Raw genomic sequence first — 20015 nt, 5'->3', positions numbered from 1 at the left:
GAAAAACAAATCAGAATAAAAGTAGGAGAGATGGCACAGGGTGACAGGATTAGTTGCCAAGTCACTGACATGAACAGATTGAATGCTGATGGAATGGTTCTGTCTCCATTTCTCCGGCAGACTGGCGCTGGGCTACATGGAAGGGAGACCATGAAGTCCTTGTGAAATCCATGATGTTCAAATTATTATAAAAACCAGGCATTAATTTTGCACGCATTAATCTTACAATAGAAAACAGTACAGGGGCGCCTGGGTGGCTCAGTCGGTTAAGTGTCTGCCTTTGGCTCGGGTCATGATCCTGGGGTCTTGGGATCAAACCCCACATCAGGCTCCCAGACCAGCAGGGAGCCTGCTTCTCCCTCTGCCTCTGGCTGCCACTCCCCCTGGTTGTACTCTGTCTCTCAAATAATCTTTTTTTTTTAACGAAAGAAAGCACAGTATGTAGAACAGACACATAAAACAGAACTGTAACTCGAGCCCAGAGAAGCCCTTTGGTAGCCTCAGGGGGCATCTCAGAGGAAGCAGGTTTGAGGAAAGTCCTACAGGACCAGAAGCAGCGAGGCAGGTAGTCTAGACAGCAGATCAGTCTGTGTTAAGAGCACAAGCTGGCGGGAAGGCCCAGCCTTAGGGTGAGAGGTCCCGCTGCATCCTTGCCCTGATGAAGTGAGGCCACACGCTTGTCTCCCGGAGGCCCACGAGGACAGTCCAAGCCGGCAACCCGGGGCGGGGGGGCAGCAGAGTGTCTCTCGGGTGAGCATCTCTGCTCGTGCAGCTGAGGTCACGCCTCCCAGCCAGCGGGCTGCAAGGAGCTGCCCCAGGGGGGACTTGGCAGAGCTCAGTCCACCGGCCACAGATCTGCCCAGATTTCCTCTGAGGGGGCCCCTGTGAATTTATTCACCTTTCAGAGAAAGGAGTGGCTTGTCCGAGGTCCTGCCCCCACAGCTGGTGGTTATAGCTGTTCTGCCTGGCCTGGTGACACAGTCCTCACCCGCACTCCAAACGCTCTCTCTCCTGCCAGAGAAGCCCACCCCAGGCCAGCTTGGACAGTCTGGGTACCCCCGGGCACACTGCAACGCCCAGCAGCTCCAGCCCTCCCCCCACCCCCGCCGGACCTGCTGGCTGACTCCTGTGTCTTGGGGAAGCTGAAACCAACCTGGCCTTGAGCCCAGGAATGCATTGGCATTCTGTTCGGCATTTTCTGTCACCCACTCACCTGCCTCCTGCCCCTTTAGGGGGTTCCCGGTGCCAAAGTCTCAGGTATCAAGGCCCTGAGGGGAGGCGAGGGGCCATTTCCAGACTCGTTCCCAGGAGTGAGCCTGGCGGGTAGGGGACTCTGGGATATGCCTTCTGGGGAAGCTCCTGGTCAGAATGACCTGGGGCTGACCTCACCTACTATGTTCATCTGGCCCTGGCCAGATCCCATCTAAACTGGGGAGCTTCACCAAGCAGCTCCTGGGGAAAGGAGCCTGGCGAATTGTAGCTCTGGGCCGCTCTGTGGCCTCCACATGGTCAGTCTAACTCAGGGGAGTCGGTGGAAAAAGAAGGCACATTCGACGTCCCCCAGCTCTGGGGCCAAATCTCAGCTAAGTGTTATCACTTCATGAGTATCTGTGAGTCTCCTCTGTATAATGGGGATATTCATCCATGGCTTCAATAAAATAATTCAAGGAAACAGCCTAGTGTGGTCATGGATATGCCCTGTACCTCATTCCCTGGTAAGTAGGTCCACATCAGGGCCTTCATGAGAAATACGTAATTCTTAGGTTTCTTCGATCACCTTACTAATACGTAGAACATTCCCCTTAATGCTCTTCGAGTTCAGGAGCCTGGGGAGTCTGTCTGTGGTCCCACAGCTTTTTGGGAGAGGTCTGGGCTGGAGCTCCCTCAGCACACTGAGCAGTACACTCAGTACACCAGCTCTGCTCGGCTGGGTGCTCATGAGGTGCCAGGATCCGTGCTGAGCACGGGGACCTAGCACACACAAGCCAGTACTCACGGCAATCTTGAGTCTGATGGCACCATTATCCCCATTTTACAGATAATAATTTGGAGAGGAGCCAGGTCACTTGTCCAAGGCTATAGGAGTGATAAGCTGGCATGCCAGGGCGGCCTGACTTCAAAACCCTGCAGTCTGGCCTCCTGATGCCACCAGGCCCTGGTCCCAGGGGCAGGGGCTCGAACGCATGGTTCTGGCTGTTCCGTGCCCAGCTGAGCACAGCTCCCCACCTACACCTTGAATCTTGGGGACGGGATGGAGGTAAGGCCAGAGCCCAGGACCATAGCCCACTCCTCTGGGGCCCTGCAGGCTGGGGGGCAGGGCAGGGGGATGGACTCAGTCCTGGCAAAGGCCCAAGGTCCCCCTTGGAGCAGGACCCACAGGCACCACACACAAGGACCAATCCTGGGCCTAACTGGAAGGTTAGAGAAGACTGCCCATCTTCTCCATTCCCTCTCGGTGCTAACTGCTCTCCCCGGGCAGGAGCCCCTCTCCATGCCGGACTGGTAGTGTCTCCTCAGCAGGGTCACTTAACTTCTCTGAGCCTGTTTCCTTATCCACGACATGGGAACAATGGTTCCTAAATCCCAGGGAGGCAGTGAGGATGAAGGAGGCAGGAGACAGAAAGAGCCTGGTACAGAGCATGGACAGTGGCAGCCACTCAACAAACATCAGTTTCTTCCTCTCTTTCCTTCAGACCCCCACGCTCCATGCTGCCAGCAGGATGGGGACGGAGCCATACATGCCCATCGGTCTGAAGGAGGGGGTGTGAGGTGTGGAAAGGACACACGGCCCAGACTGAGTCGGACAAGTCCCATCTGTGCCACCTGCTAGCCTGTCTCGAGGATGGCTCTGGACATCAGTGTTCTCATCTCTCAAATGGGACGAACGATACCTTCCTCACTCCTGCCCTATAGGATCGAATAGGAGGACATCGACACAAAGGTCCGTAAACTGTAAAGTGCTATGCAAAGGTCAAAGGTGAATACCTATCACCCTCACACGCACAGCAGCCAGCACGGTACGCCAGGCCAAGGCAATGTACCTTAATTACATTTTTCCCATTTTATTTTCATAACCTGGAGGAGGCTCTATTGAATGAAGGTGTCCCGAGGGTCACGTCATTCACCCGAGATCACACAGAAAGTGGAGGAGGCAGGGTTTGAACCCAGGTCCTGGTGACCGAAGGAGGGGCTCTGGCCCATCTTGTCATCCTGCTTGGACTGTCCTCCTGCTTGGGTTGTTGGTCCCTGACAAGCCCTCAGCTGTCCTCAGGTGTTGCAGAAGGGACATCCCTGAGTTCCAGTCTGGCTACCCCAGACACATTTGCCTGTTAAGCTTCTAGTTCTGAAATAAAAGGCTGTGCCCCCTTTCAAAGGCACCTAGAGAGCATAAAGCAGGGGCTTTGCTGTTCCAGACACACAGGGTTCCTTCGGCTCCCCCTCGCCTCTGTGTACCACCTAGCTCTGATACAAGCCTGAGGGCAGGGGTGGGGGGCAGAGAATAGAGAGAATGGTGGGCGGGTCTCACTGGGCAGCGCGCCCCTCCCCCACCCAGAACGGGCTGGGGTGGGAAAGAAACGTCCCCTAACCTGGTTTGCCCATTTCCACTGTCATCTAAAAGACACAGTTGCCTGAAATTTGCAATTGTCAAGTAGGAATCTCTTACTGTCTCATAGGAAGGTTTCTGTCCCTTTGAGCAGATGTGTCCCCTCTGGGGTATCTTCATATATTTTACGTACTTATTTTTTGTTTTTAAAGTTTTTATTTATTTATTTGACACGGAGAGAGATCACAAGTAGGTAGAGAGATGGGCAGAGAGAGAGGGGGAAGCAGGCTCTCTGCTGAGCAGAGAGCCCGATGTGGGACTCGGTCCCAGAACGCTGAGATCATGACCTGAGCCGAAGGCAGAGGCTTTAACCCACTGAGCCACCCAGGCATCCCTATTTTATGTACTTTTGAGTATCTTGCAGGTTTTTTAAAAACCTAGTAAGGATCTGTTCAGTCACTGATGGCTTTTCATGATCTCGCCTCTCCCAGCATTTGGGGTCCCAGGATGGGGCCGTGCAGCAGGAGAGGGACAGAGGAGGTCTTGGCTGCCAAGAGGGCTCAAGCCGGGAGCCCTACGGCTTGTGGTTGTGAATTCACGTGCAGACGACCCCAACAGGCGGGTGTTCATTCAACCAACAATAACCAGGGATAACTCTGCAAACAAGACACACACGGGGCTCTAACCTAAGGATAAAACCACCCACACCAGCATCGACTAGAGGTGCCGAAGGCCTAACAAAGTACAAAGAGAAGAACTTCAGTCAGACAGTTTATCACGCAAGTCCGAGCAGCACAAGGCCAAGGAATGTTCCTGCCTGCGGTGGCAGCCCTCCCACAGATGTTGCTAGAACTTTCATCTGCTCACAACTCTAAAACCTGCCCAAGTGTGCTCGGCCTTGATTCCCTCAGCTCACAGCTTCCACAGCTCACCGCCTGTGCCGGGCACACCTTGGCGGCAGCTTGAAGCCACAGCAGCAAGTACCACAGCGACCCGTACCCCAGGTCCTGCCCTGGACCACACATGCCACGCCAGCCCTTTACACGCGCGCTCCACGGTTCTTAAGACTCTCGACTTTCGGTAGTAGTAGTCCCTTTTAAAAAATCATTTTTTTTTTTAAACTGACATATACCTGGCACAGCACGTTATGTCAGCTCCGGGGTACCACACAGTGATTCGACCAGTCTAGACGCCACACAGCACTCACTGCTAGCGTCTGTCACCACACGATGATGCCGTTACACCAGCACCCACTCTGCCCCTCCGCTGCGCCTCGCGTCCCCGTCTATGAGTCCCATCTTTGTAGAGCTTGAGGTTCAGAGACAAGTAACCCACTCAGGACCACACAATGACTGACGGGGCAGACGGTCTAACCCGGGCTCACCTACTCTCAGCCCTCTGGTTTGCCCATCCTGTCAAGCTCACCCTCCCGCCGGGCCTGGCCAGGTGTCCGGCTGGCCGCTCTCCTCCGCGGCCCACTCAGGGGTCTCCCCGTGGGCTGCTTACCAAGGAGGTGCTTGATGATGGCTTGGTTGTGCTCCCAGAGGTTGCTGAAGGTCCCCCAGCGGGAGTGGCCGTCAGGCACGGGGTTGGCTTTGATCCAGCCGCCACAGGCGTAGGTGAAGAAGTCCTGGCAGGGGTCCACTGTGGGGTCCATGGAACTCAAGATGGAGCTGGTCACTGAGACGCAGGCCTCACTGAGGCACACCGTGGGGGTTCCTGGCAGGGGTCAAGGACAAGAGGCTGGTGAAGGGCAGGGAGAAGGCTGTGGGAATATAGTGCGGGTGGCCTGGGGTACCATGTCCCCGCCCCAGCCCCGACCGAACACAACTGGAGCTAGATGGTCCCCAGACTTCTACAGAGAAATGATTTCAGTAGATTTATAATTTCCTGGCTTGTAAAAGAAGACTTCTGTTTAGCGACCTAAAATCCTTTCTGTGGCTTGAAAAGTACCCAGAACCAAGGTGTTTCTCTTAATCAGTCCTTCCTTCCATAATTATTCATTTTTTAAAGTTATTATTCCCTGATGTTCCACAAGTTCATCCACTTGCTCATGCATTCATTCATTCAACAACGTAATAACTGAGTCTCTTCCAGGTTCTTTACTGAGTGGTGATTGTGTTGGGGGGCGGGCGTATGTGTGGTGGAGGATATAAAAGGCATAGTCCTTTCTTTCAGGAGCTGATAATTTAGCTGGAGATATAAACATTTTATTTTTTTTATTTTTTTATTTTTTAAAGATTTTATTTATTTATTTGACAGACAGAGATCACGAGTAGGCAGAGAGGCAGGCAGAGAGAGGAAGGGAAGCAGGCTCCCTGCTGAGCAGAGAGCCCGATGTGGGGCTCGATCCCAGGACCCTGGGATCATGACCTGAGCCGAAGGCAGCGGCTTAATCCACTGAGCCACTCAGGCGCCCCGATATAAACATTTTATAAGAAAAGTTAAATCACCACCAGAGGAGAAATGTTTGTCATTCTGGAAACATAAACTGACTTGTATTTAGTCCAAGACAAATGGGTGATGAAGACATTTTGGTACGAGGACTTAGGGCAAAGGACAGCCTGTAATGAAGAGAAGAAACTGAAAAATAATTCCCTCTGAGTACAAGGCAAGAGAGTTATCTCACTGACTCTCAAGGAAATAAAAATGGAACAAACTGAACAGACCATTTTGCTTACAGCCATTTTTATATACAAGGAAACTGAGGCACAGAGAAGCTAAGTAGCTTGTTCAATGGCCAGTGGGGTACAAGCCCCATCCTCTCTCTGCTCCGTCTCCTACGGGCCTGGAGGGGCGTGATGCCAGCGATGATGAGCGGGCCCAGGGATCCCCATCTGTTAGGTGCCTCCCAGAGGAGGAATGGTAGTCGGTGCAGGTGGGCAGTGGGGAAGGCTGCCAAATACTACAAGAGCCTCCCATGAATCCACTTCGTCGGAGCGGGTTCTCTCATAGGACATGGGGCAGAGGCGGGAGGGCTCTTAGAAGGCCAGAGGTCCAGCCCCCTGCTTCGGGGTTGGGCGGCGGGCTCCAGCAAAGGAACCAAACTGGGCAGCCTTGATGGGGGCTCAGCCCAAAGTGGAAGGAGATTCAGTCTCGAGATTAAGAATACAGGCCAGGGGCGCCTGGGTGGCTCAGTGGGTTAAAGCCTCTGCCTTCGGCTCAGGTCATGATCCCAGGGTCCTGGGGTCGAGCCCCGCATGGGGCTCTCTGCTCAGCAGGGAGCCTGCTTCCTCCTCTATCTCTGCCTGCCTCTCCGCCTACTTGTGATTTCTGTCTTTCAAATAAATAAATAAAATCTTTAAAAAAAAAAAAAAAAAATACAGGCCAGCCAGGACCTCAGCTGACACAGGCAACAAGAGAGACTTGTCTCACATTCGTTATCTCATTCAGGCCTCACCACAGACATCAGATAGAGGCGTGATGCCCTGAGGCTCTGTGTGCATGAATGGGGTATGGCCACATGGCCGAGTGGGAGAGCCAAGGCTGAAGCAGCTCCAAGGCCGGGTTCCTTGTTTTTCTCTCTGCCTCTTTGCCAGTCCCATCGGGGGCTGGTGTGGCCCTTCTGGCAAGTTCAGTGTTCCTACCGCACAGGGAGGAGTATGGCGGGGCGAGGGCTGGAGGCTCTTAGACCTGGGTTCAGATCCCAGCTTTCTGATTCCAGCTGTGGGCCTTGTGCAGGTGACCTTGTCTCACTGAGCCTCAGTTTCCCCATCTAGTAGCGAGGAAGCACAGCGGGCCTGATGTCATCACAGCGATGGTAGACACCTTCATGGCTGGGCCTGATGTCCCCGGGCCAACCTTCAGAAAGCAGGAAAGGATGCGTGGTTCTGGCAGGGAAACACGGAACCAGCCCGGGCTGGGGTGGCCTGTGGGCTTTCTCACGTTGACGGCAGGCACAACATCTGGCAGGCTGACGAAAGGCTCAGCGGAGCCACACGGCAGCACAAAAACCAAGCTCACTTTATCTGAGGGGATTACTTGTTTGGAGCGGACCGTACAACCATCACAAATGACTGACCTGACAGGCACGAACACGGAAAGCAACTGGCGGGGGTGTGCTGTCACTGAAGCATCTCTAGAGGACATCATCTCTATCAGAGCTGCACTGCCCACTCCCCAGGCGGGAAAACGTACCAGAATCTTCAGGGGTGGGGGAAGAGAATTTCTGTGTCGTTAAAAAGCCTAGTCACTACTATGAGAGAACTTCATATTTGGGAAGGGAGAAGAATGTCTATTGTTTTTATATAGCAAACTGCAGGAAGCTGGGCTTGGTCAAACCGTGGTGCTGGGAATGTCCCAGAGACAGACTGCAAGAGGGTGATGCCCCGGGAACAAGGCTTATCAGAAATGGCATGCGTGTGTGTGTGTGTGTGTGTGTGTGTGTGTGTGTGTGTGAGACAGTGAGACAAGGAGGGACATGGGCCGATTGATTTTTGACGTTACCGTAAGGGGACTTGAGTTTAAAAACAAAAGAGGAACCAGTCTCCCGAAAGGCCTGATGGGTCCCGACTCTGCTAAGAACAGAGCAAGGCCCCAAGGTGATGCCTAAGTGATACTGGGTTGTTTAACTGCTTAGTGGTTTATAAATCCTTTAACCAGCAATTCCTGATCCGGCATAGTTGATCAATTACTTGTTTCTAGGCCTCCCTCATCAACATCAGGTCAGCACCTTCAAAACTCGGCCCAGGCTCCAACTCCTCAGGGAAACTTTCCCAGACCCTCATTCCTTGCTGCGCCCCTCGGCTGGCTGCCTGGCTGTGTGCTCTCCGGGTGCAGACTGTGCTAGGTCATGGCTGTCTCCCTCCCCAACTGGAACGCGAGCTGGATCGTAAGACCAGCACCGTACCTGCATTCCTATCTCCTTCGACCAGCATTGTACCTGGCACCTAGCAGCTGTCTAGTACTTGTGTGTTGAATGAATGAATGAATGAATGAGAGGAGCTTTGCCCAGCCCTTGGTCACCACCTGCACAGGCAGAAAATATTTCTTCCTCTAAGGATGTGTGTGACCAGTTGAGAAAGAGGAACGGCCCCAGACCTGGTCCATAGATACTCGTCTGGACAGTGCTGGGTCCCAACACTGAGTAAGACACTGAAGAATATTTTCTGGGAGAATCTGTGTGTTTTACTGCCAGTTTGTAAAGCGCCTGCAAGTTTCTGGAAAGGGGGTGTGGCAGGAAAGTAGACAAAGAGGTATTTAGGGGCCTAGACATGACTTTGAGATGGGTCTCTCAGTACCAGCGGAGAATGTGCTCTACCTAGCCTGATGTTTGCTCAGGTGTGGCCAATGCCGGCGGCTGCTGGCTGTCGTGAGGTTACTGTCAATCTGGGGTGGTCCCTGCTGTCCCAGGCCAAGGTAGCCAATGAAGACACATGGTTGGCTCAGGGCTCATGAGATCCCCGGCCCAGAGTCACCCTGGTGGGGGTTTTGGGGGAGAGCTCCTTTCATCCTGGTCCAGGCTGGGGAACACTCTCTTGTGGCCCAGAGGGGGCCGGGATAGAGGCCGAAGCAAGGCTGCTTCCTGTGGACCCCATCCGTGGGCCTGAGCTCTAGGATCCAGCCCTCGGGGGTTCCCTTCTCGCTTCTGGGAACTCCTGGGGCAGTCTCAAGGTAGCACTGGCTGCTGGAGTGCCTGACATAGGTGGATGTAAGGATGACTGAGGGGACGTCCTGCCCTCCCTCCAGGCCCTCAAACTCCTTTCCCCACCCAGTCTAGCATGGCCACCCATGCAGGCCAGCACCTTTATAATGGGGAAGGCACAGCAAAGCCTGGGGTGAATGTGCCCAGATCCTGGGAAGGGTCATAACCTCTCTGATGGGATAGGTGACCAGGTGACCGAGCTGGTGGGGTTGGACCCCGAGCAAAGGCCCCCGAGGCGGCTCCACCAGACGGACCACCTGCCACGGGAAAGCCAGCTGTTTGGGCACAAGGGTACGAGACATCCTGGAATTGGCCGGACCCCCCATCCTTGTTGTTTAACTTGGCTCCGCCCTTTCCAGTTCCACGAGTGCTTACTGAACATCAACTCTGCATGAGGTACTCGGCTGGATACTCTCAGCCAGACGCAAAGAGCCAACCCCAGACCCCAGAGGGCAGGATCGGCCCGGCCCTACCATACTGCACGACAAGACCGGACCCAGGATGTGATGACAACCGTGGACACATGAGGCCCACGGAGGCCAGCTGGGCCGTGGCAGGTCCACTCTTCGGGGGGTTCTAACACACACAGGTGCACCACAATGACAAAGGCAGGTGGGGCCGGCCAGCCTTGGTTGAGAACCAGCTGCCCCCTCTCTTGGCGCACCAGCCACCTTGAGCAAGTCACCTAGTCTCCCCGCCTCAGCTTCCTCAGATGTAAAATGGGGTCAAAAGTAACCACACCTCACAAGGTGGCTGTGAGGAGGAAACGAGATCGTGTTTGTAAAGAAGAGGTGTGGTGTTTGGTCCATGGAAAGTATTAAGTAAACGGAAGCTATTATTGCTTTCTGTTGGAACTAAGGATGGCGCCTCGTCAGCTCACATCGGAACAATGACAGCACCCAGAGCTAAGACTCCAGAAGTCCTTGGACGCACCAGGCGTGTGACAGACATGATCTCTGATCCTCAGGGCCAGCCCCAAATCTGGCCCCATTTTTCCCCATTCACAGGAGAGCGGACAGAGGCTGTGGGAGATGAAGTGACCTGTCTGAGTTGACACAGACAATAAATTGCTGGGCCAGTGTTTGTGTGGACTCCTGTCCCAAACCTCTGCACCACCCACGCCGTCCAGCTCCCACGTCTCAGCCCAACTCAGCACCGAGCCGGCCGGGCCACGCTCTCATCTCAGCCCTGGAGGCCAGCCCTGGCTTGAGCAGAGAAGCCCTCTGGCCCCAGGGGACAGAGCCGAGGGCAGGAGCGAGTCAAGCCCACGACGAAACACAGAGGCACCTACTTGTCCGGTACTGAATGCCCAGCGCTGCCAAGCAGGCCACCAGTCCTGCCGCCAGAAGCACCACCAGCACCACCAGTCGCTTCTCCACCTGGGTCCGCGCAGCCCAGCACCTCTGGCCACTCCGGGGGCTGCGGAAGTTCACCTGCAGGGAAGGAGGAGGCAGGAGGGGTGGGGAGGATGTGAGCCCAGGGCCCCCCTTCCCCAGGAGCAAGGGGCTCCGAGGCAGGCCCAGGCCCCGGGGAGCCATCAGGGCCGCCCTCCTGCCTCAGGGGTGGTCCGGTTCCCACAGAATCAGTCCTAATCCAGGAAGGGAGCCGCCACCCTGCTCAGCAGCTCGGATTAGCTCCTAAACACCAGACTCAAGCCGCTCAACCCAGCCGGACTTGTGTTTTTTTGTGTTACCCGATATGGGTAGGAAAAAAAAAAAAAAGAATAGCTCTTCCCCTGTTTCTCCAGTAAGGAGTTCAGAAAGAACAGGATGTTTGGACTTGCAGGCATCCAGTGAGCGTCCAGCTGGGCTCTTCTCAGACCCCCCAGACCAGCAGGCCAGGATGACACACACAGCTCACACTTCCCAGGAGTGCGGACATCCTTTGCTCATTACACCCTCATGGTCCCGTGAGGGCTATGTTACTAGTTCTCTTTTACAGATGAGGAAACAAGTTCACAGACACGAGGCCCCTGCCTCTCATCACAAAGCTAAATGAGGAGAGCTGGGGTTTGAACCCAAGTCTGTTGACTTTGGAGCCCACCAGGGGATCAGAGACGGGTGTCTGGGAGATGTCAGGGGAGAGGCAATGGAGAGAGCGCTCCATTCAGGCAGGTCCTCAAAGGGAGGAGGAAAAATGTCCCCAGCCTAACAGTCTAGCTAAACAGGAAGGGAGGCACAATGAGAGGAAGTGGAGGGCGTGGTGGGGCCCTCCGGGCTAAGGAGGGACATACTGGGCAACCGCACTGGGAGCCCTCAGCCCAGGCCTTCACACCTGAGGCCGACTCGGGGCTCCTCTCCATCGCAAGAGGTGCTTCCTGCAAAAGCCTGGGCCCCAGCAAAGGAGGGGTCCCCTGAAGGTGGGGCTTGGCTCGGTGACACTGCGGTCATGTGCCACCATGTTGGAAATACGGAGAGGAAGACAGACTCCCTTGCTTTCAGCTGCTCACAGTCCAGTAGGAAAGCAGATAAAAAAACAGACTGGGGTGGAGGTCCAGTCAGGGAAGGCTTTCTGGAGATGGGGATACCTGGGCTGGGTCTTGAGGAATATGTAGGAACTGGCCAGGTGAATGGGGAAGGAAAGGGGAGAGGAAGCAAGGCCTAGATTCTAAGGGACCCTATAAGCCCCTTTAAAGAACGTGGACTTCATCTGGAGGGCAGAACGACAGAGAGAGGATGTGCCCCTTTGGAAAGACCGAGGTGGAGGGAGCGAGGCTTGTGGAGGGGGTGTGTGCATGCAGGGGGGTGACCCACAGCTGTCAGGGGGCGGGGAGTGGGGAGCTTTCAGGGGAGATGAGGAAATACAGACTCTGACCTGTGAGTGCTCCCCCAAAAGCTGAAGGGGTGCCTGTCCCCAGGAGCCAGGTCCCAGCCCTCAGGGTGCCTCACGCAGACGTGTGGGATCTGAGGCTGGTCCCCTCAGGGACGGACACCATGCAGCCTCATGGTCATCACGGCGTAATTTCTGGGCAGGAAATGACTGGGAATTGCCGCACCAGAGAAAGGGGAACATGAGAACTTTTTGTGGGAAAAAAAAAAAAAATGTGTTCTGAAACCAACAAAAGGAACTCGGGGCACAGACCCAGAGGATGTGAAGCAAGCGCTGACATTTCCCTCTTCCTGCCAACCTGCCCCTGGCCTGCCTCACGGGCTGCCTCCTCCTGAGGGCCCTCAGGCCCCCGTATCATGGCCCAGTGCAGGAGGAGAGGGGGCAACAGGCAAAGAGGCAGGGGGCCCCCCTCTGCCTGGTGTTGGCTCAGGCCTGGGGAAGCAGGCACACCTCACCATCCGGGTCTGTGGAGGGAGGGCACCCTCCCCCGACGGGGCGGGGAGTCAGGTAAAAGAGAGGGAAAGAGGAACGGAAGGGAGAAGATGAGAGAAACAGAGGAAAGGAAAAAGGAGTCATGTAGGTAGCTAACACTCGAGTGCCTTCTAGGGGCCCGGCCGTCGCATTAGTTCCATTTTGTTGCTGGGTGATGCTATTCGAATATAGAATATCATAGAATATTATAGAATATCATAGATGCTATCCTCTCTTCACGGCGTCCTGAAGAGCAGGCACTAGAAGCAGCTCCAGAAGAAACACAGGAAGTGGGGGAGGAGGGGAACAGTGAGAAGACTCATGTCTCTCCAGAACCCTCAGCCTCAGCCCCATGGCCACACCACCGAGGAGCAGAGAGTCGAGCCGAGCCTCATTGTCTCATGTCAACCAAACAGATGGTATTCACTGGGAAACTGAATCAGAATTAAGTTCAAATTAAATTAGAAATTCAGTTCCAGGAAGAAATGGCAAGTGGAGTTTGAAAATAGGGTTTTTAACCTTTGTAATGTTCTTTGCTCAACTCAGTGCTGACTGGCTGAGCGCCTGCGGGTTGTTTGACAAGCCTCCTCTCTGAGGGCAGACGGAATCCAGAGGCATCCCCCTGGGACAGGAGAAGTGGCCCAGAGGCCTCTCTGGGAGAAGCCATCCAATTCCTGGTACAGTGGACAGGGCCAGGCTGCAAGCCCCTTCTCTCTGAGCCCTGTGGTCCCTGCCCAACCTCCTTCAGACCATCCAGCAAGCTGAGGTCACAGCAAGGGGAGGACACAAGTGCTTTCTCACTTTTCTTTTGGAAACAAGAGCATGTTGCTCACCAGAGACTGGTCTGCCGTGGCTCGGAGGGGGAGAGGATTAGTGGCTGGCAGCCCACTCCGTCTCGGGAGAGGTAACTGGGAGCGGCCATCAGCCAAGGAGCAGAGCTGGCACGTGGGAGATGGAGCGGAGAATTACTGTAAACGCTGCGCTCACGGGTGGGCTTAATATCCCATTTATTGTCATGGGGGGCAGAGGGAGAATGAGACCAAAGGAAAAGGATTCCTTCAAAGGAGGAAGGTGGAAACGGAGACAGAGAAGGAAAGACACAGACAAAGCCAAAGAAAGAGAGAGAGAGAGAGAGAGAGAAAGAGAGAGAAACAGTTGAGCTGTCCAACCCGGGGGTTCCCAAAGCTTACACAGCCAAGGGAACAAAGCCCTAATGAGGGATAAATATTCGGTTACAGAAGTGAGTGCTTGGCTCACCTAGGCTTACAGCAAGAACGAGTTCTGCAGGCAAGGACGGGACGAGGGACACGGATGCCTGGGGCCCAGGAGGCAAGCCAGCGGGAGAAGGGGTGGGGAGTGGGGCAGAGCCTGGTGTTCGGAGGAAGCAGGGGTTCTGGAAGGGAGGCAGAGGTCCTTGCTGAGCCCTCCACCAGGTCCCCCAGTGACCTGCCCTGCGTAGAGAGGTGAATGGGAGTCAGTCTGGCCAAGGGTTTGGCAGGGAGCCCACCCCCTGCAGCCCAAGAGCCTGGCTACCCAACGAGGGCTGGCAGGGTGACCAGGCTGCCTCCTTCAAGTCAGCCTCTCGGAGCAGACAGACCCTGACAGCTCAGCTACCTGGAAAGGGTTTGGTTGGGGGAGTTTCTTCCAGCAAAGTTTTTATACAGTGGACTTCCAGCTGAGGCCACCGGGGCCGGCCCAGAGCAAAACGGTATCTTCTTATCCTCCCCATCTCTTGCCTGAGCCCTACCTGTCCCCCAAGCCTGCATGCCGGACTCTCTTCCAATGACCCATAATAGCTCACACTAGTGCCTGCTGTGGGGGAGGGGACTCTTGCCATCGACACAGGAACCACAGTATTTGGAAGCACTTTCCAGCTCTTTGTTTCCTGGAAGGAACACCCAGCTGCCCAGGGCATGGGAAAACGGAGGTTAAAGGTCAGCTTTGACTTTATCAAGACCCTGTTCGTGTGTCGCTGGGCCACCTCTGGGCTTCAGTCTCCTATCTTCATAATGAGGAAGCTAGATGCGGTCCCACGTCTGACCATCTCAGATTCTAGAAGGATTCAAAAGCCAGGAGTACAAGGCTCAAACAAGTGGACTCCTGGTGAGCACAGAGGTCTTTTTAAAGTACGAAGTGGGCTTGTCCCTGAAATCACCCTCAAAGGAGAGCCCTGTTGTGTGGCATGTTTGGAGGTGTAGGGGGGAGAAGATGAGAAAAGTCACCAAGAATGAAATATCTCAGCTTTCCCTTCTCTTGAAGAAACTGATTTTTAGAAGCAACAAGATGAGTTTCAAAGGCTCGGGTAGCAGTCAGGGCCGCCTGCTCCCCGGCTTAGGCTGCGGGATCACTTTAGCTGTCCCCCTTTGAGCCACCAAAATGGTGCGTGCTGGGGCATGGGGTCGGGGGCAGGCAGCCTCGTTGGAGCAGAGAAGAGGCTCCTGAGAGCAAAGTGGTTACATTTAGGGCATCTCCGTGGCCTCCCGCCTAGTGAGTCATGGTAACAACGCAACCAAATCCACGGTCTGTGCACTGTGCACAACGCTTTCACTTATGCCGCCTCATTTCAATCTTTGCAAACATCCACTAATAATATTAACCCGAGGACGCCCAGGTGGCTCAGTCAGTTAAGTATCTGCCTTCAGCTCAGGTCATGATCCTGGGGTCCTGGGATCGAGTCCTATATTGGGCTCCTTGCTCAGCAGGGAGTCTGCTCCTCCCTCTGCCTGCTGCTCCCCCTGCCCGTGCCCTCTTGCTCCTTTTCAATCACAAATACACACATAAATAAAATCTTTTAAAAAGAGATTAGAAAAATAAAAAAATAATATTAACCCCATTTGACAGAAAAGAACCTCTTTCATGAGCTGCTTTCAGGTCTCACAGACCATCAGAGGCCAAGCTTAGGCCTTGGAGCCATCGGGCTTTAAATTCCGCCCTCAGTCTGCAGTGAGTAATTTTAGTGAATCACAATTACCTTGGGCCTAAACATGAGATAAAGGAAAAGAAAAAGCCTTTCAGCTGCGGTACCCATAGAATGTGGTCCAGCTAAATCTAGCACTTGGTCAGCATACTCAGTAACAAAGCTGTCAAGTTTGCTGGAGAGATGGAGGGTTTTACTTACTGGTATTGGTATGGGTAACTTTGGATTTCCAGAATTCCAATTCAAAATTGTGAAAAGTCAAGTAGTTTATTTTTTTTAGCTGCCCATCGAAGAGGGAGATTTGGGAGGAGGGGATGGGGCCATTTAAAAAATCTTAAATTTGGGTGCCTGGGGGGCTTAGTCGTTAAGCACCTACCTTCATTCAGCTCAGGTCATGATCCCAGGGTCCTAGGATTGAGCCCTGCACTGGGCTCCCTGCTTGGCAGGAAGCCAGCTTCTCCCCCTCCCTCTGCCCCTGCTTGTGTTCCCTCTCTTACTGGGTTTCTCTTTGTCAAATACATAAATAAAATCTTTTTAAAAATAAAAAAAAATCTTCAGTTTCAAGGAGCAATTGCAATTCTAGCATCGGCTCACAGGAGATTATCCAAAGGGCTGAGGAATGGTCACCTACAATGTTAGTTATTGGGCCTACTGTCCAACCTTCAGATGGGGTGTAGGTAGTTTTATATACTGGTACCTTGAGGCCTTATATTTTATGTATTGTGACCTCTATACCCAACATGGGCTCAAACTCATGACTCCAAGATTGGGAGTCACATGCTCTACTGACTGAGCCAGCCAGGCGCCCTGTGGCGTTATAATTTTTAATGACAGCATGTTTTGGGAGTTTTTAAACAACAGGAAAAATGCTCGTGAAGTGGCATTAAGTGAAACAAGCACAGCACAACATCGTGTACTTAGAGTGAGCTCAATTATGTTTATAAATATATGTGTGCAAATGCGGAAAACCAGAAGGGGTTATCTCCAAGTGCTGGGATTATGGTTTCCTTTTAAATATATATTTTTTACACTTTTTTTTCCATAAATAAGCACGTAAAGTCTTTATACAGGGAGAAAAAACACTCCAGTGATTAAAAACAAAATTAGTAGAAAGCTTGGCTTCGTAAATTGAGCTGAACAAGTTCTCTGTTCAAGCAGTAGCGCGTTCACACTTGCTTTGGGGAAGTCATGGGGGCTCAAGCGAAGCCGGACTGGGTACCCACGGAAAGGTCCCAAGTCCTTGAGGCAATCATTTGGCTTTGCCTGTATAAAAAGTAGACAGTGTACCCAGTTTGGCAGATTGGTGTAGGGACAGCAACACTGCACTTCAAAACATAGCTCTGTGACCACAGGAATGTCCCCAACCTGTCTGAGCCTCCGCTTCATCATCTGTAACATAGCCACAGGGCCCTGACCTCACAGGTCATAAAAACAACAATAATCCTAGCAGGCCCCGTAAGAGGCATCGCCGACTTTCTCTAATCCCCATTTTACAGATGAGGGAATTGTGCTTTCAGGGGTTAAGCAGCTCACCCATGACCATGAGCGGAGTCAGAATTCACCCCAGGGACCCCAGCTTGAGAGACTGGGCTGCTTCCACTCTCCCAAGCAGCCCCAGGACGGATGAACACACTTTGTGGCCTGAAAAAGGCACTACGGGCTACTGTTACGTTATGGTGATGACAACATGGCCTATTATTTTGTTGTGAATTCTGAAATGCTTTTGTGCTGATATACTTAGAACCTTCTGTGCAAGATGACACTGAAAAGATTGCTGATTAGATTCTGTTTTGATTTGTGAAGGGAGAAGTGCCTGCCACAGAAATCTAATTTCCTGCTGGATTTAGCCTCTCAAGAAGGGTCCCAGGGAAGAGGTTCCAGACAGATTGTGTTGATCTCTCTCTCCAAGATTTCTAGTCCTGCGACCTAAGACAAGTTGTATACCCACTCAGACCCTCAGTTTCCTCATCTGTAAGTGGGAACAGTAATACTTACAGCTCATAGGGGCGATCCTGAAAAGTTAAGTGGGATGATAGGGCTAAGAGTGCCATGTCCCAGGGGGCAGACCACTTGGGAGTCATGAGTTTGGATCTCCCTGAGCCTACTTTCCCAGCCTGGAGGAAGGACTCCATCAGTGTTGTTTTTCTTTACTGGTATTATTATTCCAGCTTCTAAGAGGTGTCCTGAGTAGGGTTGGGCCTGGCAGCCCACGTCTGCACGCACCCTAAGCTTGCCCTCTGGATGAGTTGTGATTTGGTGTCAGCTCACTGGGGGGCCCCAACACATTCCCCAGTGCCTCCCTTGGTCAACCTGGCATAAGTTCTCCTGGACTGAGATGCCCCGTTCCTCTCTCTGGGCTGGTTTCTCAGAAGCCACATGAGAAGGGCCCCCCTGAGTGTCCCTGACACTTCCGACTTGCTCCCGCCCACCTGCCTGGGTCCACCAGGGCTGAGGCCCTGTTCAACACTGTCCCAGCTCAGCCCTGCAGGGAGAGAAGAGCAGGAAGCAGCTATGCTTACTGCTCTGACACAAGGAAGGGAGGTGGTGGGCATGTCTGAGACTCACAGGGACAGACCCTGGGGAGGGGAGGAATTGGGTTTTGTGAGCAGGCTGCAAAGGGGCAGGAAAAGAGAGGGTAGAAGATGGGTTCCTCCCTGCAGCAAATTCAGGTATTGGGGGAAAGGGGAAGAATGGGGCCATGCCTGCCAGATAGGGTGACCAACCATCCTGGTTTGCCCAGGACTGAAAGGTTTCCAGGGACACAGGGCTTTCCACACTAAAACTGGGACAGTTTTAAACTCTGCCTACTGGACTGTGTGACCCTGGGCAGGTCCCTCAGCACTCAGGGACTGCCTCTCCTGTGAAAGGTAACTGGTCCAGTTCAGTTCCTTAGGGTGCTTCAACTCTGCCAAGGGGCTGTAGTCCCATTGGCAGGTGGCAGGAGGACTGGGGGACAGCCAGAGCTGGGGAGGAGCCCTGGGGGGAGGGAGCCCAGTGCCTTGGAGGCACTTTTGCCCCGGAAAGGTATCTTCCCCCACGGAGCCCAGAGCTGCCCTGGGCGCCAGGCTGGCATGGCCCCCTCTCAGGCCGGCAGGGTTGGGGCGGGGAGGCAGCAGTGCGCATGCCCGGCTGCCTGGGGGCTCGCAGCCGGCAGGGTTCCTACCTGCAGGCCGTTTGGGTACACTTCACCCTCCGAAAGCGAGTCCACCAGGTCCTCCTCGTCCAGCGTGGCCCGCTTGTAGGTCGACATCTGCAAAGCCAAGTGGAGCACAGACTCTCTCAGCGCCTCCATGGCTCTCGGGCGAATGGGGAGAATGGGGAAGCGGCCCGGCGCCGCCGCGCGCCCCGCCCCGCCCGGGACACCGATCGGCCCACGGACCGGCCGGTGGCGGGGGGAGGGGGATCCCGCCTCCCCCCGCCCCCGCTTATGCAACGCGACGCCTCACCCCGGGCGCCCACAGTGCGGCAGCCACCGGCTCCTCATGCTGCGCCCGGGACGATGCCTGGTCCCCAATGTCACCGCGGCTGCCGCGCGACAGACTGGCCGGGCGGGCCGGACAAAGCGCCACCTTCGCGGGCGGGGCCTGACAGGCGCGCAGTTGCCCGTGCCCTTCCTGGCCCCAGGGGGAGACCTGGCGTAGATGGAGACCCCGCACGGCCAGCCGCTGCTGGCGGGAAGGGTTCTCTCAACAGCCCCTCCTCCTGGGGAGCCCCAAGTCACCCTTCAGGACTGGGGTTGCCAGATAGCGGGAGTGGAGGACTAGGAAGATGCCCCTAATTTGGACCACAACTGTCAAGAGAGGGCTTCCACCCCCCCACCCCCCCCCACCCCCGCCAGGGCCCCTTAGCTGCCTCAAGTAAGTCTCCCCATCAGAGCTAGAAAGATTGGGGGGCGGAAGGTGGAAAAGAAAAGGCAGGTGTCTCCTCTCTCATTTCCCCCTTCCTTTAGCTCAGGGATTTTAAGCCAGACAATTAATGAAAATTCCAGAGGCTTAGGGCTAGTCAAAGAACCAGGAAGGTGACCCATCCATCCCTCCACCTTCAGTCTCAGGAGGCAAGAGTCTCAAGCAGGTGCTCCCTCCCCAGCCGTGTGAGCTGGGCTGGAAAAGCAGGCTCCCTCAGATGTGGGGTGCTCAGGTCAGGACCCTAGGTACCCAGCACTCTGTTTCCTACCTCAGAGAGATTTAACCCAGAAGTTTCCCAAAGGACCCGCCACTTCCAGTGGGACCTGGAATCCCCCGCATTTATAAATTTTTCAGCTTCCCCCAGAGCACGTCAATTCCCATATTCGGTTCCCATGGCCACACACATGTGTGCAGGAACTGGCTCAGAGGGGTGGGGTGACTGCCTGGGGTCACAGCAACAACCCCTGGCAGCCTCCTGCTTCTACTCTGGCCCTCTCAGAACCCAGAGCGAACATTTAAAAGGAAATTCTGAACTTGTTATTCCCTTGCTTGACACTCTCCAAGGACAGTCCCTTTGCTAGTCTGCCCACGCCTCCCACCTACCCTCATCTCTGCTGCTCCCCACCTCACTCACTCACTCAGGCCCCAACATCTTCCGGCCTTCACTCAGTTCCTCAGATTCTCAAGTTTCTCCCCTCCCTCCAG

At 54.3% G+C, this 20015-nt stretch overlaps 1 protein-coding gene across 3 annotated transcripts in view; it reads right to left on the bottom strand.

The window, feature by feature from the left end:
• ECE1 (endothelin converting enzyme 1) overlaps positions 1 to 20015 on the bottom strand; it is a 114233-nt gene that overhangs the window by 42952 nt on the left and 51266 nt on the right. Inside the window, exons 1-4 of one of the 3 annotated variants that reach the window (XM_046006112.1) lie at positions 18852 to 18910; positions 18569 to 18655; positions 10480 to 10621; positions 5051 to 5263 (exon numbers count right to left, since the gene is read on the bottom strand). In XM_046006112.1, coding sequence (XP_045862068.1) covers positions 5051 to 5263; positions 10480 to 10621; positions 18569 to 18655 — 442 coding nt within the window. In that variant the 5' untranslated portion in view covers positions 18852 to 18910. Of the gene's footprint in view, positions 1 to 5050; positions 5264 to 10479; positions 10622 to 18568; positions 18720 to 18851; positions 18911 to 20015 lie in introns of those variants that run through there. The other 2 variants (XM_046006108.1, XM_046006104.1) reach the window with 2 other exon arrangements.

Source organism: Meles meles, chromosome 1 (genome assembly GCF_922984935.1).
Source record: "Meles meles chromosome 1, mMelMel3.1 paternal haplotype, whole genome shotgun sequence".
NCBI classification, from domain to species: Eukaryota; Metazoa; Chordata; class Mammalia; order Carnivora; family Mustelidae; genus Meles; species Meles meles.
The sequence above is the reverse complement of the archived record's forward strand: the minus strand, read 5'-3'. Positions and strand labels throughout refer to the sequence as shown.